The sequence below is a fragment of the Neophocaena asiaeorientalis genome, unplaced genomic scaffold (genome assembly GCF_003031525.2).
Source record: "Neophocaena asiaeorientalis asiaeorientalis breed wild unplaced genomic scaffold, Neophocaena_asiaeorientalis_V1.1 scaffold123, whole genome shotgun sequence".
Classification (NCBI taxonomy): Eukaryota; Metazoa; Chordata; class Mammalia; order Artiodactyla; family Phocoenidae; genus Neophocaena; species Neophocaena asiaeorientalis.
The window spans coordinates 6353677-6373767 of record NW_020173666.1 but is presented as its reverse complement, the minus strand read 5'-3'; the positions used below and the strand labels follow the sequence as shown (position 1 = coordinate 6373767).

General features: G+C 43.2%; 1 protein-coding gene across 2 annotated transcripts in view; it reads right to left on the bottom strand.

Moving 5' to 3' along the window:
• Nucleotides 1-20091, bottom strand: part of MTHFD1L (methylenetetrahydrofolate dehydrogenase (NADP+ dependent) 1 like) — a 183737-nt gene that overhangs the window by 147705 nt on the left and 15941 nt on the right. For both annotated transcript variants that reach the window (XM_024748003.1, XM_024748002.1), the window contains exons 8-11: nucleotides 12625-12736; nucleotides 6156-6244; nucleotides 4521-4618; nucleotides 1609-1782 (exon numbers count right to left, since the gene is read on the bottom strand). In XM_024748003.1, the coding sequence (XP_024603771.1) occupies nucleotides 1609-1782; nucleotides 4521-4618; nucleotides 6156-6244; nucleotides 12625-12736 (473 nt within the window). The remainder of the gene's footprint in view (nucleotides 1-1608; nucleotides 1783-4520; nucleotides 4619-6155; nucleotides 6245-12624; nucleotides 12737-20091) is intronic.

The window sequence follows — 20091 nt, the reverse complement described above, 5'->3', positions numbered from 1 at the left end:
GGGGCAGAGGGAGGCTAAAGGAAAAAGGGGAAGAGATATGAAGAAATCATTATACCATTAAAGAGGTGATATTATGGATGCTATCTTGCTTTATCTGTAGTTTTATCTTTATTTGTAGGTATGAAAAATTGAATTCATCTCTAGGGATTTTTCCTAAGCATATTGGATAAATATGCATGCCCATGGTTGTTAATTTCAGCACTGCTTATAATGGCCAAAGATGGGGAACAATTTGAGAGCCCATCAATAGAGAATTGGTTAAATAAATTGTGGGACATCTCTATGATATCTTCAAACCTTTTTTCTGCCTTAATACACTTGAAGAAGAATTAGAAACATGCTTTACTATCAGTGGCTGAGCCACAGCTATGTTTCTTGGTGCTGGGAAGATGTGTAGAATGGAACCCACCCTCATCCCAGGCATTTTTACCACCCCCCCCGCCAAGCCCTATCCCCCAGCACATTGAAGAATCTGGGATGTGAGCAGTAGCATGTAAGGTAGTCATGCAAAATGATAACATAGCTCTATCCTGACTCACATGGAGCTAGATGTACAACATATTGTGAAATAATCAAGTTGCTTACAGAATATAGCATGTGTACAATGATCTCATTTATGACAGACTGCCTCTGTGTCAAGATGGTCTCAAATGTGAACAGCCGTTTACACTTCCTTGTTTTTACTTTCTGTATTTTTCAAATAGTTTTACAAGTATGCATGACTTTTATAACCAGAAAAAGAAATAAAGCACTTACATGAATAATCAGATATGTAAAAACCAAGCTGACTATAAGTCAAGTCCAGTTACAAAAATGTCTCTGCCTGTTAACAAATAGGGTTTTGTGCCCCAAGCCTTGGCCTATATATCATCAGTAAGTCAATGCAATGACATTTCAAGACAACAGAGGAAGTTCTACAGTCTCCTAATGCTCCCTTGCATACCCCTAATGCTCACATTAAATAAATATTTGAAATCCCTTGTTTTCTATTGTTTTTCAGCGGATGAATGTATTTCTTTTTTTAAAAAAAGAGGCAAAATAAAGCAAATGGCTCCTTTTCACAAAAACTGTGCATTTGCCTTTTGTAAAACGAGCAACACAAATGTAAATGGCCCAATATTAATTCTGAAATGCAAGAAAGAGAGATGAGTTTTTGTAATGCAAAGTCATAAATATTAAGGATACTAATCGAAAAGTCTAAGTCTCACACAATGATCCGTTCATTTTCCAATGTTATTTCTAAGTAGGAAAACAACCCACTCGGCTCAAAATATTTTATTTTCAATTCTTATTTTCATTTTTATCATGAAAAGCGAAATGAAAAATCCAAGGCAGAACCAGGGTGATCAAAACACAATATGGGAAACAAAAAGCAAAGTCCTGGATTAGGAACTCGTTACACTGTATATTCTGTGGAGGGGACTCATTTGTTTTACACCGAAAATAAAAACTTACCTCATGTCAAATGAAGGACTGCCAAGGGAAATGGACAAAATAATGTCAGGCTGGAGAAGAGGATGGATTTGAGGGGTGTGGTGACAGATACAAACAGGGAAGAGAGTTTTATAAACGTCTTCTCAGTAAAAGAGATTTTAAAAGTAGTCTTACCCAGCAACTAAGACGTATTTTCCATCTGCTTGATCCTTTAGCCTTTCTAGCAGGGACAAACGGACTTTGGCTTTGCTTTTGCCATAGATTTCAATTTCATCTGCAAGCAACCCTATCTCCTTGGCAAGGATATCCACAGCTTTTGGAGTCTGTGCTCTTGAAATCTCGATATCACTGGGTGGGGAAACATAAGAGGTAAGAGAGTCTGATCAGCTTAGGTGGTCGCTGCTTGAGTAGAAAACAGCCGTACACCATGCCAACAATTAGATCCAATGGCTTTGTGGTCCTTTTTCCCCAAGTAGGATTAAGTACAACTGCTAACAATTAAAGTGCGTAAGAAAACGGTACATTGCTTTAGATAGAGAAGCAACTCTTAAAAACTAGATTCTAGAATTCTTCCCAGGTGCCAGGATACACCTCCTCCATAGGAAAGGAGATGGATTATTACCATGTGTCCAAAGGCCACCCCTAAAGATAACTCCATGATACAGCACAGTGTTTTTTATGGGTCATCGCTGAATTCCTTAACCAGGAATAGAGGGGTTATTGCATAATGCTTTATTACTGGGCTAGCCACATGTGTCTCTTGGCAATTCAAAAATGTGGAAATACTCTTTTGTTTTATCTGTGTCCATATTTTCCCTCTCAAGTCAAAAATCATATTTCAAAATATTTCATTAATTACATAACTGTCGGTAAATGGAGCTAGTGCCTGAGGCTCAACTTCAGACACAGGAAATTTCAGGAACTCCAGAGTGTCACTGGGCAAACAACTCAACTATTCTATTTCACTGGTTAAGATGTGCAAGCTGCAGCTCATCTTAACAGGAGTGCTATGAAAATCAAGACTTCTCAGAGAGAGTCTTTTGGGGCTCCTGAGCTCAGCCGCTTCTTTCATCGGGGGTCTGGCCCATCCATCTGTCTGTGACTTGGTCTTGAGGGCTGATGTCTGACAATGCAGCAGCTTCCTGATTCACCCTGGGGCCCCCATCTGGCGGCGCAGCGGTCTCTCCACCGGTAGGCAGCCCCCTGCTCTATTTTTTCCTGTTGCTACCACAGACAATCTCTCAGTCCTCATACTACCCTCTGTTCTCCTCCATGACCCCATGGAGCCTGACTCTGGTGCAAGAGGTAACAGTAAACCTACTTCCAATGCCCACTAGAGCGGGAGAGGGGGAAGGGTGCCTCTGCCCAGATGTGGGCGGAGCTCTGTACCTGCAGCTAGGTAACCCCTTTCCCAGGTCCACCTACATTGTCCTTTCTGATTCTCCCCCCACCAACTGCACCCCAGCCTTCACTGTCCGTGCTCCCACTTCATTTCGCCTTCCTGACTACACCTTTTTTTCTGTTTCTCTCCTCCCACAATCTCCTAAATTGAAGAGCCTACTCTTGCAAAACCTCCACGGTTTTCTCTTCACTAGCTGAGGAGTGATGGTGACATCGTTTTGATTTTCTGAGTGATTTATAGACTACTCAGCCTGCCTTTCTTTCCCCAGTGGCTGTAGGAGTCAAATTTGGTTAAGCAGTTTAGGGGCTTTTCCCCCCAAGTGGAATTTTTTTGGATTTGTACACAATTTGGCTGAGTCCCTCGCAAGTTTTTTTCAGCTCTCTGTAAGTAGAATTTACTCATTGACTTTTAAATGTGAAGGTTCTATAACAACATAAGTAACCTCAAAAACTATTTTATGAAACAGACTGCACAACTACAGGGATGATATTACAAAGAACATTCCTGGGAATTTATGTATTAATGAACACAGAAGATGACTAAGACGTTTAGTCTATTTGAGGTGTGAAAACATAGCTTGGAGGGCTTCACCAGCCTGGTGGGTATAATCGAACCTTAGTGTTGGGCTGTGGCCCAAGGAAACAGAGGTCAGTTCTGAAAAGCAACTGGTTATCAAGTGAAAAATGAGTCAATTCCGGGTGGTGTTATCTCCTACAGCCTGTGTATTCCACGCTGGCAGACAGCATCACCTGGTTAAGCGCTGGACTTATGGGCGTCCTGTAGGAAGGGGACTGGGCCAATTCACAGGAGGAGGGGTGGCCATGCGGGATTCACTACGAGGCTGGAAAATGCATTTGCCTGGCTCAGACAGCTTATCTAGCGAATTGTTCCAAAATCACATGCTGAGACTGTCCTGCAGTTTGTATTTCCAAATTTATACAGAGGGAATATGTAGCTTACACTTCATTAAATACCACGCTGAAGAAAATATCCATCTGGACCCTCCCAGAGTGTCCTGTCAGAGAGCAGATACCACCACGTTCTGAAGAAGGCAGAACTCCGGTCCCACGTCTAATGGCGTTTGCTTTGGTTGGTCATTTACCCGCAGCGTGGAAACCTACAAGGCCCTGAAGACCAAGCTGACGTGTGTGTTGGGCATTTCTAACACTGAAAAGCATATTCCAAATATGACATTACCGTATTCTGTCAAATCTAAGATACCATTATTTTAAGAAAAAACACTGCCACTGAATACAGGGTACATCATTGACAATAAGGTGCATCCTGACTTCAGAAACTAAAAAAATCTACATCTTAGAACTGACAGAATATGGCCAACATGTTCATTATCATTTAACTTTGGAGGAATTAAATGACAGGAAAAAATGGTGCAGCAGGACTTCCCTGGCGGTCCAGTGGTTAAGACTTTGCGCTCCCAATGCCGGGGGCATGGTTCGACCCCTGGTCAGGGAAATAAGGTCCCGCACGCCGCACAGCATGGCCCAAAAAAAAAAAAAAAAAGGAAAAGAAAAAAGGAGAAAAAGTAGTGCAGCAATTTGATTAGAGAAAATTATCCACCATCAAAGCCATAACACCACAAGTTGTGCCCCCATCCAATGGGTAACTTTGGATGTCTAAGGCACTTTGGTGAGCCGATGTCAGTATAAACAAATCACCTGAATACCTTGGTACGGGGGACAGAGGCTGAAGTTTCAAGCAGTGAAGTCTCCACCTCCTGTACTGCTGCTCACAGAGCCATCTCCTTCTGCTACTAACCATGTTCTTCAATAGGGATAGGAAGGAAAGCATGTTAGAAAAGTAAAAGCTGACAGGTTACACATCTAAACTATGAAAAAATCGAATATCGTTCAGGGATATTGTCATGAAAAGGAGTGTAAGCTGCACAGTAATCCAAGTGAACACCAGGACTAATTTTATTCCCATGTAGTTAAATGTGCAGATCTTTCTTAAAAAAGAAAATGTGAGATACAGGTACTATTAAAGTTTGTATTCACTAAAGGCATCAAGTACATGGATTACAATTATAGCATCACCTCAGAGAAGAAAAATGAGGGAAATATGAGAATGCATGACAGGCTAGCTGGGATGCCCAGCTTCACCAAAAATCTGCACCATTGCAAGCATAATCCTTCTACAGTTGATATAATAGAACAAGCAAACCGAATTATCAGTGATACATATATATATACACATATATATATACATACATACACACACACACACACACACACACACAGAAATAATATTTGCCTTTAGTTGCAATGTAACACAGAGGCCTCACAGAAATGCACTACGTCCCATTTTGAAGTAAAATTTTAATTGTGTATTGCATGTATTAAGAAAGAAATGAACTAAAACCTGCTTCTGTGTAATTAGAGGCTCCGGTTTCTCTACTGCTACTTAACGCCTCTGCTGGCCGGCACCCGCACTGCAGGCTTCAGCACCAGCCGAGCGCACAGGAGTGGGGAGCCGGAGACCTTGGGCTTTAGGTCACACAGATAGCGGTGGTTCGAAAAGATGTCCACAAACTCTTTAACACTCCCGTCTTCAAGAGGTGAGCCCAATTCCCTTTCCCTGGGTTGTGAACTACATTGGTGGCTCAGTTCTAGCAAAGAAGAAAAGAGGAAGTGGTGGCATGTGACTTTGGAGACTGGGTCATAAAACCTACTGCAGTTTCCTCCTTGCTCTCTCCTTTGATCCCTCATTCTGGGGGAAGTCAGCTGCCACATCGTGAGCAGCCCCATGGAAAAATCCAGGTGATGAGGAACAAAGGCATCCTGCCCATAGCCAAAGAGGATTTAAATACCGCATGCCAACAGCCATGTGAGGGCGCCATCTTGACTCCTCTGGCCCCAGTCAAGCCCTTCAGACGACTAGGGCTCCGCTATCTTGATTTCAACCACATGAGCGACTCCAAGCCAGAACCATCCAGCTACGTGGCTCCAAATATGTGACCCACAGAAACTGAGATAATAAATGTTTGTTGTTTTAAATGGCTAAATCTGGGGGGTAATTTATTACACATCAATAGATAACTAATAGAGGACCCTGATGTGGGTCCCTGCCCCATACTTGTCATGTGACCAAAGGCAAGTAACTTAAATTTTCCAAGTCTCCATCTTCTCATCTATCAAATGGGAATAACACTGTCTTACAGGATTGTTGTGAGAATTAAATGACATCATGTCTGTAAAGTGTTTGACACTGCGTCTGCTAAACAGGCAACACTTCCAAATGTTGGCAACTATTCACTGAAGCTCCAAACTCAAAAATTCTCAAATAGCTGTGTCAGACAAACCTGAATCCGCAGAGCGGCAGCAAGGAGACTCACGTCTTCTGCGATGGGACCAGTACCATGGATACCGGGAGAACTGCATCCAAGCTTCCCTGGAAAAAAAAAAAAAAAGACTTTCAGCACATCGTTCTTGTGAAATGCCAGGACGTTGAATGATGTCCTCGTTTTCAACCAAGCAAGTCAGGATGTCGTGGCACAGCTACAGATAGGTTACCACGTAGGTCCTGGCACAGCCTTGGGACTCTCAACTGGGCCACATATTTGGAGTCTGACTGCTTTAAAGTCTTGCCTCTACCTCTTACTAGCAATTGTGACTCTGGGCCTGTTAATTAATGTTGTTCAACCTTGTAGAGTTTTGTGAGAATTCAATGTGATATGGTAATGTAAAGTGCTTGTCATATCGTATGCATGTTTAAACAGTAAATTAAAAAAATCAAAGCACTTTCATGTATGAATACTAACATCTTACGGAAAAACCCGAACAAACTTTTTGGCCAACCCTATATAAAAAGGAGGACTAAAACACCTATGGGACAAGCTAGTTAAAGTGTTCTGTGAACGATCAGGCTTTCTTGGATAATTTTTTTTAAATCCCTGTCATAAAAGTGACAGAGCCAATTTTCCATCTAAACTGAGAAATATATTTTAGGGCATTAATTTTGAGGATTACCTGGATTTCAAAACACAGAGGCATTTTATAAGAATTCTACTGTGGCTGGCACTTAGGAAGTTTATGAAAAGTAAACATACATGTAAAATGCTTTAGTCTACATCCTCTCTTAGAGAAGAGAAACATTGCTAATAGTAACTTTTTTGAAGTAAGAAACTATTTCCTTCTTTTTCCACCACTCTACTCTTTATTTATCTATTTATTTAATTTTTTTACCATCTTTATTGGAGTATAATTGATTTACAATGGTGTGTTACTTTCTGCTGTATAACACAGTGAATCAGCTATACATATACATATATCCCCCTATCCCCCCCCTCTTGCGTCTCCCTCTGACCCTCCCTATCCCCCCACTCTAGGTGGTCACAAAGCACCGAGCTGATCTCCCTGTGCTATGCGGCTGCTTCCTACTAGCTATCTATTTTACATTTGGTAGTGTATATATTGGACCACGCCACTTTTTAAAAAAAATATATTTATTTATTTGTTTGTTTTTGGCTGCGTTGAGTCTTCATTGCTGCGCGTGGGCTTTCTCTAGTTGTGGCGAGCGGGGGCTACCCTTCCTTGTGGTACGAGGGCTTCTCATTATGGTGGCTTCTCTTGTTGCGGAGCACGGGCTCTAGGCACGAGGGCTTCAGTAGTTGTGGCACATGGGCTCAGTAGTTGTGGCTCACAAGCTCTAGAGCGCAGGCTCAGTAGTTGTGGCAGACGGGCTTAGTTGCTCTGTGACATGTAGCATCTCCCTGGACCAGGCGTCGAACCCGTGTCCCCTGCATTGGCAGGTGGATTCTTAACCACTGTGCCACTAGGGAAGTCCATGACCACTCTACTTTTAAATTATCCATTTTCCTGGAAGTTCTTTGCAAGAAAGAGCATGAAACAAAAGTAAGTGTTTTGTAATGTTCTATTGTCAAATGTATTAAGGGTGTTGGAAAATCATATCCCTCAGGTGTTGTTTAAAGATTAGCAACACTTCAGTTTTATAAATCATATTTAGGCAAAAGCCAAGAGTCTAGAGAATGAGAGAGATTTGTTTTCTTTTGTTTGAACCACTAGAGATCTGACCTAAAGCTCTTATCCAGCCACTAAGGAAAAGAAATATGCTTCCCTCTTTCTTACCTCTATCTTTAAATGATGGAGAAATAAGAAAAAGCTACATTCTAGGATGTGATCTCAACTTATAAATGCATGTTACAGGAATAAATCACAAATACCCATGTGAATGAAGACTATTTCACCTACAGAATTACACAGTGAATAATTTCTCCCATACTCTTAGCCACTGTCTTGCATAAAATAGAATATGGCTAAAACAAATGAAGACTTTAAAACACAACACAAAAGACACATACACTCATATTTCAAACTTTAGGAGAATCTTGTAGGGACCAATATTTCTCCTTTTGAAGAAGAGTTATCTGAATTCCAGCAATGCTTTTAGTATGTTATTTTCTTTTCCTTCTACTATATTCCATCCAATAAAATTGAGTGTAATTTTTTCATAGGAAAAAATCTAAGATGGTTATCTCAAGTTGACTGGGTCAGAAGTTACTTTCTTCTTTTCTATTGTCTACTTCAAAAATTTTCTATCATAACCACTGTATCATTTTTGTAGTAGGAATCAATGCAATCTTAAAATGGATTGTAAGTTCTGAATCTGGAGAAATTGAAGCAATTAAGATGGTAACTCAGTGAATCAGGAATACATTCTTAATAAATTTCTTGGCTAAGGAGAATTGAAAAAGGAAATCATTACGTCACCCCCTTGCCTATGTAGAGGCAGGGCCCCACCCGGAGGGGTGTCCACACTCAGTCTGTGAGTCCAGCAGGGCTCCCATCCCAAACCAAATGGGTCTTTTCACTTCCCACTAACCACTCCCCATTAACTCACAGTTCCTTCCTCCAGGGACAAGTCAGTGAATCACTTTAAAAGATGGCCTTTCACTTATAATTTTTCTTATAATAACTGAACTTGCCACAATCGGAAAATTTAAGGCTAAAGTGTTATAAGACTTTCCCTGGAAATCAGAACAATCCTTTTCTGAAAGGAGCTGTTTTGAGGCCACCCTGGGGATTTTAGCAACTTTGATTAGCATGAGTCCTGGGATGCAGCCCAGGGCTCCCTGCTGACTTATGTGTGCTTAAAGTGATGCTGTGAACTACTGTGACCCATAAAGTTGCTGTTTTGATACTGTTCTCTGGGCCCAAGTATTAAGACCAGTTTCTCCTTCGTCCCATTTGGTGCGTCAGAAAGTAAGTTTGAATATTAAGAGTGCACAGTGGTTTTGCTTAGGATGATTTCTGACCTTCCGCAAGCACAGCATTACAAAATCACAGCCCACTTCCTTCATTTGAAATAATTGTTTTAAAAATAAAATTATTCTTATAGCTAGAAAACTGAACACGGCTATGTCCCTGTTTTCAATCTAAACATTAGACTCACGCCATAGAAGAGTGAACAGATCCAACAAGTTAGGTGTAATTGTTTTCCGAGCACTGCTTCTGGGATATCAGCCATCAAGCAAATCTCTCTGGGGATTAGGTATTCAATAAAATGGCTCTATAGAATTACCTCATCATAAATCACCATATTCTATCTATTTTTACAAGGGGGGGTGGGAAGGGGAAGCCTGCACCATTAAGATGACCATGAAAATTTCATTATAAAGCCCTGCCTTCACACAATCATAAGTGTATTAAAAATTCTTTTTCTCTGAAGTTTAAATAAAAGCAACTTTCCTTTTAATAATGTTTGAAAAAGGTCTTCATTTGTTTAAGGTGGAAAGTTATATATAAAAGAGAGGGAAAATGCCTTTCTCCAATTTACTCATAGATTAAATTTTCATGCTAATTAAGGTTGCTAAAATTAAAAGTCTTGGACTTCCCTGGTGGTGCAGTGGTTGAAAATCCACCTGCCAATGCAGGGGGCATGGGTTCGAGCCCCAGTCCGGGACGATCCCACATGCCGTGGAGCCACTAAGCCCATGTGCCACAACTACTGAGCCCACATGCTGCAACTACTGAAGCCCGTGCGCCTAGAGCCTGTGCTCCACAACAAGAGAAGCCACCACAATGAGAAGCCTGTGCACCTCAACGAAGAGTAGCCCCTGCTCACCGCAACTAGGGAAAGCCCACGCTCAGCAGCGAAAACAAAACAAAACAAAAGAACTTTTGACAACTGAGAAATGTAATGCTATCATAAACAGTACCGACTGGAAAACGTTCATCCATTTAATCAGAGTAGCATTTTTCATCTTTGCCTTTGTGCCGTCAGCCCTGTTTTTAAGCGGGATACAAGTTCAAGGAAATGTCTCTATATCTGCAACTAACTTAAAAGTGCAATCAGGGCTTCCCTGGTGGCGCAGTGGTTGGGAGTCCACCTGCCGATGCAGGGGACACGGGTTCGTGCCCCGGTCCGGGAAAATCCCACATGCCGCGGAGCGGCTGGGCCCGTGAGCCATGGCCGCTGAGCCCGCGCGTCCGAAGCCTGTGCTCCGCAACGGGAGAGGCCACAACAGTGAGAGGCCCGCGTACCGCAAAAAAAAAAACGTGCAATCAATTAGAGTACAATTCTGAGTCCATGTTTATTCACTCAGTATTTACTGATCCCTTCCTACACGTCGGCACCGTTCTGGGCACTGGGCATTCAAAAATCAATAAAACCACTACTACTGGGCCAGATAAATTGAAAATAAACTAACTGCAATCAGTCTACATACAGAATTGTTAAAACATAATGCTTGGTCTTATTTTTTTCCCTCAAGAGAATTGTTACAACTAAATCTAATGTTTTTAAAATGCCTTTAAAAAATAAAAGTCCTAAAAAGAAACTTATTAGAAATGGGGCACCGTTTCACCAATAAAACATATGGCTCATGGGGATTCCCAAAGAACACTGAAGCAGACTCTCCTATCTCCAGCCAGGACTGTACCAAAATTGTCCTAAACATATAAACTCTAATAAAAAAACAGCAAGTAAACATTGTAGCAAGGAAACATTCATTAAAAAGCATAATAGAGTCATAACTGACTATCCTAGTCCAACTAGGATTCTGAGCAAATCTATAGTGCATTTCCATTATTAATGGGTTAGGCACTGTTTTTTTCAGGGAAAAATAAAAGAAGTTATACCCAGAAATTACATATATTTCAAAGAAGTAATTTAGTACATGCCTTCTATTTGCTAAAAAGAGCCATTAATCCTACATTCGTATTATATTGTACCTCAAACTGCTTTATTCATGTGTGTGCTCATGTGTGAACTGAGTACATGAGCATTTGGGGAAATTCTTGAGCATCTTCCTTTCAAAGCACCCCAAACAACCCCCTAGCCCTTCAGCTCCAAGGGGTTTTTAATCTGATTGGTCGATTCTGGGAGGAGCTACATTTCCCAGAGAGGAAGGTGCATTATTTCTCTTTTTGAAGAAACAGTTAAATGAATTTCAGTAGAGCTTTTAGCATATTACTTTCTTTTCTTTCCATTGTATTTCAATAAAATTAAGTTTAGTGCTTTCTTAATGGAAAAATGGAAAATGGTTATCTCAAGGTGACTGGATCAGAAGTTACATTTATTTTCTCCTTGATACTATTCTCTACTTCACTCTGTGTTCCGGGGCTGCCTAAGTTTCAAGGTCTAGAACTCCAGTGTGGTACCGGTAGAGACCTCTGCTCCTTTTGGTCCAAGTTCTGACCAGCTTTGCGGGAAAAAACGCCATCCTCCTGGACAGTTCAGTACAGCCTCCCCTACCACATGTTGAAATTTGGAGGCCACGGGTAACAAAGAGGGTTCTCTGTCTCCCTCTGCAATTGTCTCTTGCATACACATGTCACTCAGGGTCTTGAGGGGGTGGGCTGGGTGTGCTAAAGTTCTCTTAGCCTGAGTGTCTTTCTGTGAATGAGAAAAGGGTGTCCCTACTGGCGCCTGGGCTGAGTGCCCTGGGGCTGGCACAGCTTCAGCTACCCTGAGGGTGACCTGATGCGGTCCAGGACGTTCCTGGGTCCCTTGGCAAATACCATCAAATACCAGCACCCATCCTAAGACATCTTTGGTTTCTAAGGGTGACTTTCACAGTGTTTTGAAGTGACTTTGTGGCTCCAAGGGAGTGCTTGAGGGGGTCACCGCAAAGGGAAATTACAAACACAGGGGAGCTAGTCTCCACTCCCATCCCTCTGGTAGCTGTGTTTTCATCTGCTTTTACGTGTTGAGGTTCACCTAAGACTGCTTTAGGAGAAAGGATTCAGCCATTTTTTGGATTTTTTTTTGCGGTACGCGGGCCTCTCACTGCTGTGGCCTCTCCCGTTGCGGAGCACAGGCTCAGCGGCCATGGCTCATGGGTCCAGCCGCTCCGCGGCATGTGGAATCTTCCCGGACCGGGGCACGAACCCGTGTCCCCTGCATCGGCAGGCGGACTCTCAACCACTGCGCCACCGGGGAAGCCCTCAGCTGTTTTTTGAAAGACTGTGAAAACCACTGTTTCTAGTTTACCTCACACATGTAAAAAATTCCTACTTTAGGCCACAACCGACTCGACTGCTTGATGCTAGAGGTCAGCAGGGAACATGCTGATGAAGGGGGAAGAACAGAAGAGGAGAGGCCCTTACTGCAGCTGGCCCCTTGGCTGCTCTTTGCCCGGCAATGTGGTTCCAGTGTCAAGTAACCCAAAAGGCAGGCACATTACCTATGTAGGTATGTTGACAGCAACCATCATTTCAGGAACAGACTCTTCTGAAGAAGATTAACTTTTCTCATAGCAATCTCACCTATTTTCATCAGCGGCCTGGTACCAATTTGAAGACATTTACCTGACAGAAAGTCATGGGAACAGTTGAGAACAGTAGTTCCTGGTTGAATCCAAGAAAGGGGAATCTCTTCCGGCTTGGGTGAGCCCAAGATCACAATGTCAGCCTCATGAAGCTAGAAAGAAAAAGAAAAACACCACACACACTGTCAACTGTAGCATAAAGACGTGACGATCAACGCCAAATGCCTTCAATGTAACAGACAACAATCTTCAGAGTTCAGTTCCACACGGATGCACTGACAGAATCACTTTACTAGTTTACTAATGTAGCTCATATTAGTACAAAACAAACGTGATCATATCCTAGAAAAAAAAAGGAAGCTTTAAAAATTTCTTCAGGGGGACTTCCCTGGCAGTCCAGTGGTTAAAACTCTGCTTCCACTGCAGGGGGCTCGGGTTCGATCCCTGGGATGTGGCATGTGGGGAACTAAGAAGGACAGTGCCATCATTGTGATCTGTACAGCAACAAAGAAAATAAAGTGTTTACTCTTATTAAAAAAAAAAGTTTCTTCAGGGCAGTCACTTCAGCATATATACTACGTGTAGTCTTATCATTTACATGTTTTCAACACTAACTGCAATATCAAGAAAAAGGATGGGGCCAAGGAAACTGCACTGATGGCAGGAGGAGACTGCAAGCTGAAGGGGGTGGACAGCATCCTGGCTCATGCAGCATCCTGCCTTAGGGGGGAGATAGTGCTGGTTGCAATGAAGCCACTTGAAGATCTGACCAGTGCAGGGAGCCTTCCGGCCTGTACGACTGCATAATCAAAATTAGACCCATATGGAACTTGTACTAGATCCACGGACAGATTTTCAAGAGCTCAAGCAAGAATCTCATTTTCCTTGGGGTCCTGGTTAGTCTCTTGTCAAACTGTTTGTTTTTTTTTTTTTTTCTTAAAGAAAAAGGAAACAATGCAACCACTACTACGAAAGACATTCACATGTCTGCCCTGCTTGTACTTTGGTAACACAGCACAGGAGGAACATGTCTGGAAGGACGGTTATGAAGTAGGGTGAGAGGTTGGTTCTGGCCTCAACAGAAGAATGACCACCTGTCCCAGTACCAACTAAACAACCAGACTTCCAGGTGGATCCATATGTGGAGGGAGAGAACTGAAGACGGAATCTTAGACCCATGGGGAAAATACCGATAACTGCACATGTCAGCTCACAAATACGTGAGGTTGGTTTCATTATACCCATTTAATGGACAAGTAAACTGAGGCTCAGGAAGTGTAAGTACCTCTATGGTATGTCCTGTCTCCCTAGCGAACGCAGCCTTGGAATACTCAATACTCTATGAGGCAGAAAGAGAGGGAAGCTGACAGCCCTCCACTCTTAGTGCTCATGGCCCCTCCCCCATTGCTTTTTCCACAGACTTCAATGCCCTGCAACTGACTGCAGACTCTTCAGAATCAAACTGATAGGAACGGAAGACAAAACACAAAAACACCCCTAGTGCCACCACCCTCACCCAACCACCCAACAGCCCAGGAAGTGAACGGGCTCCAATGGTCCTCATCCGCTCTCAGCTTGGACATGCTGATCGCTGAAGATCATGGGGAAGGACCAGGCCAGCTCCTCAGCCCGAGTCTGTAACACTGTTTGGGCGAGAGGCTGCATCAGCTAAAGTCTCAGGAATCTTGGGAACAAAAAAAGCCAAGATCTAGAGCAGCTCCGAGCTCCCGTGATAGAGGAGAAGCATGGTGAAAATTTAAATGCACAGGTTAACATCCCAGAAACACCTGATCAGCTGGATCATGCCAACAGGGGAGAGCAATTCAGTGTACCGCTAATGAGGCCTGAAGGTGCTCACTGCTTTTCAGCACCGCCCTTCATTAAGGCTCAGGAAGAGGAATACGTTAAAATGGTATCTCTGTGAGTCCGTATTAATCACATGCAAAAAGAGATCCCTACTGGAAAAACCACTTTTTTAATGCCCAAGTCACAGTACTGTGAGCCCGAATTAAGAGGTTTACAGCCAATATTCCCAGCAATCGAGTGCGTTAACGCCCCACGGGTTCTGTACAGATAGAGCTGAAAGGCAGCCAGGCTTGCAGGTGATGGTACATTTAGGGGAAAAATGTGTTCTTACGGAAAGAGGATTTTAAACATCTGATAAGAAAATATCTGTGTTCCTTTACCACTGCAGACACTCAACCACAGTAAGACCTGAAACACAGATGCTTAGCGGGTGGCAAGTGATCAGCGAATAAGAAACGCCATTTCGCTGCACTTTCCACGCTCAACGGCGGCAAAAACAGAACATGTTAAAACATCTACAAAAAGGAAGTTAATATGTACAAGACTGCAATGTTCATTTTGGAAAAAGCCAAGGATCACAGGTTTAATTGAGTCCCCTAAGAGCACTTAGTTTCCTACATGTGGTGTCTTCCGTACAACTTGTTCTTTTCATTACCGATAAATCTCGGAAATCTCATTCCGACCCCTTAACTGTGTACCTAGACTCGGCTCGAAAACGGGCTGTGCTAACAAGCAACTGGCCGGGGGGGGGCAGTTGATCCCGCAAAGGCCAAAATCTCCTCCCCCAGCCGTGATCGCATCGGAGATGCTAATCTTTCTGGAAAGGAAAAGTGCTAGATGCTTAAATCAATAAATAACCCACGAAGGCTCAGGCGAGGTTTTTAATGAGCTACGATTCAAGAAGAATTATCATCTCACTGGCTGTTTCTACTTTCTTCCTCCCTAATGGGAAGGACCCTGGCCAAAGCCTGGCTTGAAACTTTACTCATAACAAAATATTGCCTTCTCTGCTGAGACTTGAGTGGAAGCAGCTTTCAGCGAACCGCCCACTCCCCAGGCAGAAGACCAAATGTTAAAACAATCACAAGACACAGATATGCAGGCATTCAGCGTGGAGCACGTGGGAATGCGGAGGGTTTAGATACCATGAAAACTACTTTTCTGAAGTCAATGCTTTTCGGGGAGTGTGGATGGGGGACAGGTCTCAGAATACGGACGGGGAGATGGAGGACAGATAGGACTTGCAGAGTTATAAGGAACCTCATAACTTTGTACTTAGCAAAGGAAATGCATTTTAAAATGGAAACTCCAGAAAGGACAGCCCCACCTTACTAGTTAGAAGACAGGACTTATGCTATCAACGGTTTTGAAAGGGCATATATGAATCTCAGGCATGAGATCTGTATGCCTACAAAAGGTAGGACAGGTTAAAAAAAAGGTTTGGAGCTATGTCCTGAAGCATCGTGATTGAATTACCTGAGACCTATCAAACCTGCTTCTACATCCTTCAAAAGTTATCAACACAATTCAGAAAATAAAGTTCAAAATGAAAAATACTTAAAAAAAAAAAAAAAAGGTACTTTTCTCCAGCAAAGACACGCTTCTCAAATTACAGTGACTTAAGAGAATAAAAGAGATCCAGGATTCTTTAGTGAATATATTCATTCACCTGCCATCTCTCAAGTGCCACCTGGGGCAGACACTGAGGTTGCTGAGGATAGGAATATAAAATTCCCTGCCTACAAGATTTGAGAGCTGGGGATCTTCAAGATGGAGATGCAGGGCAAACCACTGGAATACGGAAAAGAAGTAAACATTCGATTTCTACTTCTTTTGCCCACACGGTTGGTAAAATACTTAGAAACGTTGCTAGTGTTTAACACCCAGCAGTCCCTTTGCAACAGGAACATCCGGCAGCTGTCACACACAGTTAAGTACACGGATTAAGTACAGGGAGGGGCCCCAAGGGAGGGAGGGAGGGTGGGAGGTGACCTGGCCCTCATTCTTTCACTTTCAATGAACTGGGACACTTTGTGGTTAGTGCAAGCCGGGTGAGCGGCTTTACAGATCACATCATGTTCCGCAGAAGACTTTGCACGGTGCTCTGCAATGACAGGGTGTGTCTGTGAAATCTCATGTGGCGTGGCGGCCCCGTGGCTATCTCATGGCAAAGTCCTAAAAAGAGTGAAGTGTTCTTCTTTTTTATGAAATGTCACTTTCTTTCAATAAATGCCAAATTCCAGAATTTGCTGGCCTTTTCTTGCTAACAGATAAGTAGCTGTCAGACCGGGCCACTCTGGTTGCCCTCACACCATCAGCTGTGTTTTAGGAAGATTCCTCTGGATGCTGGATTGAAAAGGATTGGAGGGGCTGAGAGGGAAAGCATTCTACTGCAGCAGGCAGAGGACAGGGCTGGTAGGAAGCTGGATGCCTGGAACTGAGGAAGGTCAGGAGGATGGGGGTGCAGGCTGGGATCTGGCAGCATTATAGACATAGTTAAAACTAGAAGCTTGGGCAAGATCCCCGAGGGAAACAGGTAGAACGGGGAGAAAAAGGTGTTTAATGCATCCCTTGGGAGCACTCATCGTAAATGACAAAAGACGGGAAGAAATGACATGACTCTGGTGAGACTCCAGACACAGGAAGGACTGGGTGCCTTCAAGCCGGCACCGGTTCCAGTGATGCCCAGTGGCTAAGCAAGCTAAAAGCAAAGAAACTCCGTTTTTGGCAATTAGGAACTCATCAGTGACTTTATTATAGAAATGGGTATTGGCAACCACGCCTGGGTAAACTCTTGCCCTTTGAGTCCAGTGTATTCCCTGACTATGGAGATTTCACTGAGGCAGAGCTTTTCATAAGCAGAGTCCCTGTTTATCCATAAATTATTCAAACTTAGAATGTCTAAACTTTTTATTCGAATTAACTGAATATCTACCGAAGGATTCTTGCTTTGTACCCATGGATAAAAATTACATACTTTCCTGCAATATTAAGCATACTATCAAATGAGAACATCAAAATAACTGTGTAAACACTCTAAAATAAGAATGTCAAACCATGTTCATTCAGATGTTGTAATACTTTGGCAAGATAAGAGAATGAGTCTCAGCAAAAGGTACCTCCCCCACTTCAGCAAGTGATCTCATCCCAGAGAATTCTTTTCCTTTCTAGAATTGCCTATGTTTCTTTTTTCCACTCTCATCTGTGATCAGTAGGACATTATTGGCTTTTAAAATTAAGACCTATTTCATAAATCAGAATGACTACAAGCCAAATGGATAATTTGGGAGTATGATCACAGCACTTATCTCCCCAGTTTTTCCCCCGAAGGTTAATAAATGACCTTCCTTTTTCTAAAACGTTCATGTCTTACTTCATCATTCAACATATTTACTGCTCAACGTATGAGAAGAGTGTATCAAAGATAGCCAGTTGTGTCCCAAATGATATAGAAAAGACAGTTAATCCCTCTTCAAGTTTACTTGATTCTCACATAAATTATGATGGATGATAAAAGGAAAATGCAACCTCAAATCCACTAATGGATATACTTTGATTCATCAAGAATAATTCCCTTGGGCTTCCCTGGTGGCGCAGTGGTTGAGAGTCCGCCTTGCTGATGCAGGGGACACGGGTTCGTGCCCCGGCCCGGGAAGATTCCACATGCGGCGGAGCGGCTAGGCCCGTGAGCCATGGCCGCTGAGCCTGCGCGTCCGGAGCCTGTGCTCCGCAACGGGGAAGGCCACAACAGTGAGAGGCCCGCGTACCACAAAAAAAAAAAAAAAAAAAAAAAAAAAAAAAAGAATAATTCCCTTTCTCGCACCTTAGGAAGAAATAAAACTAAAAAGTAGGGCTGAGACACACACACAGAGAGAGCGTGAGCTCACACCTGTGTGTGTCTGTGCATGTGTGTGTATGTGTGATGAGAGATAATCTAATATGACAAAGACTCAGAACCACGTAGCACAAAAATGTGGAAAAGACCAAGTTATGGTCCCCAGATCCACGAGAAGCAAGCCGCACTTCACAGAAGCAGGACAGCCTTATGATTTACAGTTATGCCGTGTTGAAGTTAAGGTGAATTGATGAGACTGTGGGAAATTCAGCATTGCGTCGCATTTCCCGCCATACTTGTGCTTTCCAATTCTGAACCCTGGGCTGCACATAGGATTTCTGCATCCCACTTCCCCTGAGTAACTCTCTGGCCTCAGTTGCCTCCTTGGAGAAGTGAAGACGCTGCACTTGACAGAGGGGAATTGAGGTGCAGAGGGAAGACCGTGGCAGGTGGGGTTTATAAGACTCGATTCATATCCAGGCTCTGCTCCTTTTCACTGACAACCAGGGTCAAGGCACCATACATAACACCTTGCTTTCAGGATATAACGCTAGTGAGCTAGTATATGAAAAGACTTTGAAAACGAAATCTGTACACAACTGTAAGGTGCTTTATCATTATAGATTATGTTAAGACCTACCAACTAGAGTATTCTAATTCTACATCCTTAGGAAGCATTTACACTGGAGAAGAAGGGGTAAAAGATAGAGCCAGGCTCTGCCGATGGTGCGGACAGGCAAGCAGGGATGATCTGTAGGTGGACGGGAGGTGATGTCACTGGCCTGATCTCTGCAGGACACAGCCTGGAGCCCTTCCTTTGTGCAGTACCTGCCTTGAACCATCTGAGACTTCACACGCCCCCTTTGGATCTCACGCCAAGTTTCAACAGATTCTCTCAGATCCCTTTCTCAATGCTGCTAAATATAAATGGCCTGATTTGGGGGCTTTTAAAAAAGTTCTATTCACCTCCTTCTCTGGTGTTAATAAGCAAGACAATGATCAGGCAGAAGCAAGAGTGAGAGGAATGGGAGCTGACGTCCAAAGGCATTTTCAGTCCATGAATGTTGAAATATCTGTCAAAGAAACTCAGGGAGCTACATTATCCAGGTCACTTAATCACACATTACTCAGTAGCCTTGGTATTTGCTTGGCACAAGATCTGTGCTGCCCCAGGGTCGGTGGTATCTTCTCCACCCAGCCACTACAGGGGGGTGGGGTGGGGGGAGGGACTCACATCAATGAGGCTGTACTGCATGTCCACACACCTGACCAGGGTGCCCCCACCGTGCCCTCTCAAGAGGGTGGACACATCCATTCTGAAGAGTGCCGCTGGAGGGGTGGTGAGAAGCCCAGGGCTCAGGGAGCAACTGGCTTCCTTATCTTAGGAAGATATCTGTGGGACTATTAACTGTGGGAATGAAGCAATGGTGAACTCAACCCAAGTCTAATGTCTTGGGCCTTGGTCCCGCTAATGTTGCCCATCCGAGCTGTCAGATACTTTTGGGTTTTCAAGATTAGACTTTAAAGGTACTTTTAAAGATTGGGTTTTGTGATTATCTGGAATAAGAGCTGACGTGGGCTAGTGGCTAAAAATACTGGCTGTACTGCCACCTCTATCATTTTCAAATTATATATATTTGCACAGTCTCTTTACTTCTCTGAGCCTCAGTTTCCTCATCTATGATATGGGAAGAGTGAGAGTCCTGCCTAATAGGATGGCTGCAGAATCAACGAGATAACACAAGTGAAGGACAGTCCTGGTTCACAGTAACCACTAACCCAATGATTGTTAGCTGTCCTTACTGCTGTTACCATATGTTACTGGTTTAAGGGTAGCCTCTCTGGTGAAAAAGAATTATCGTGCTC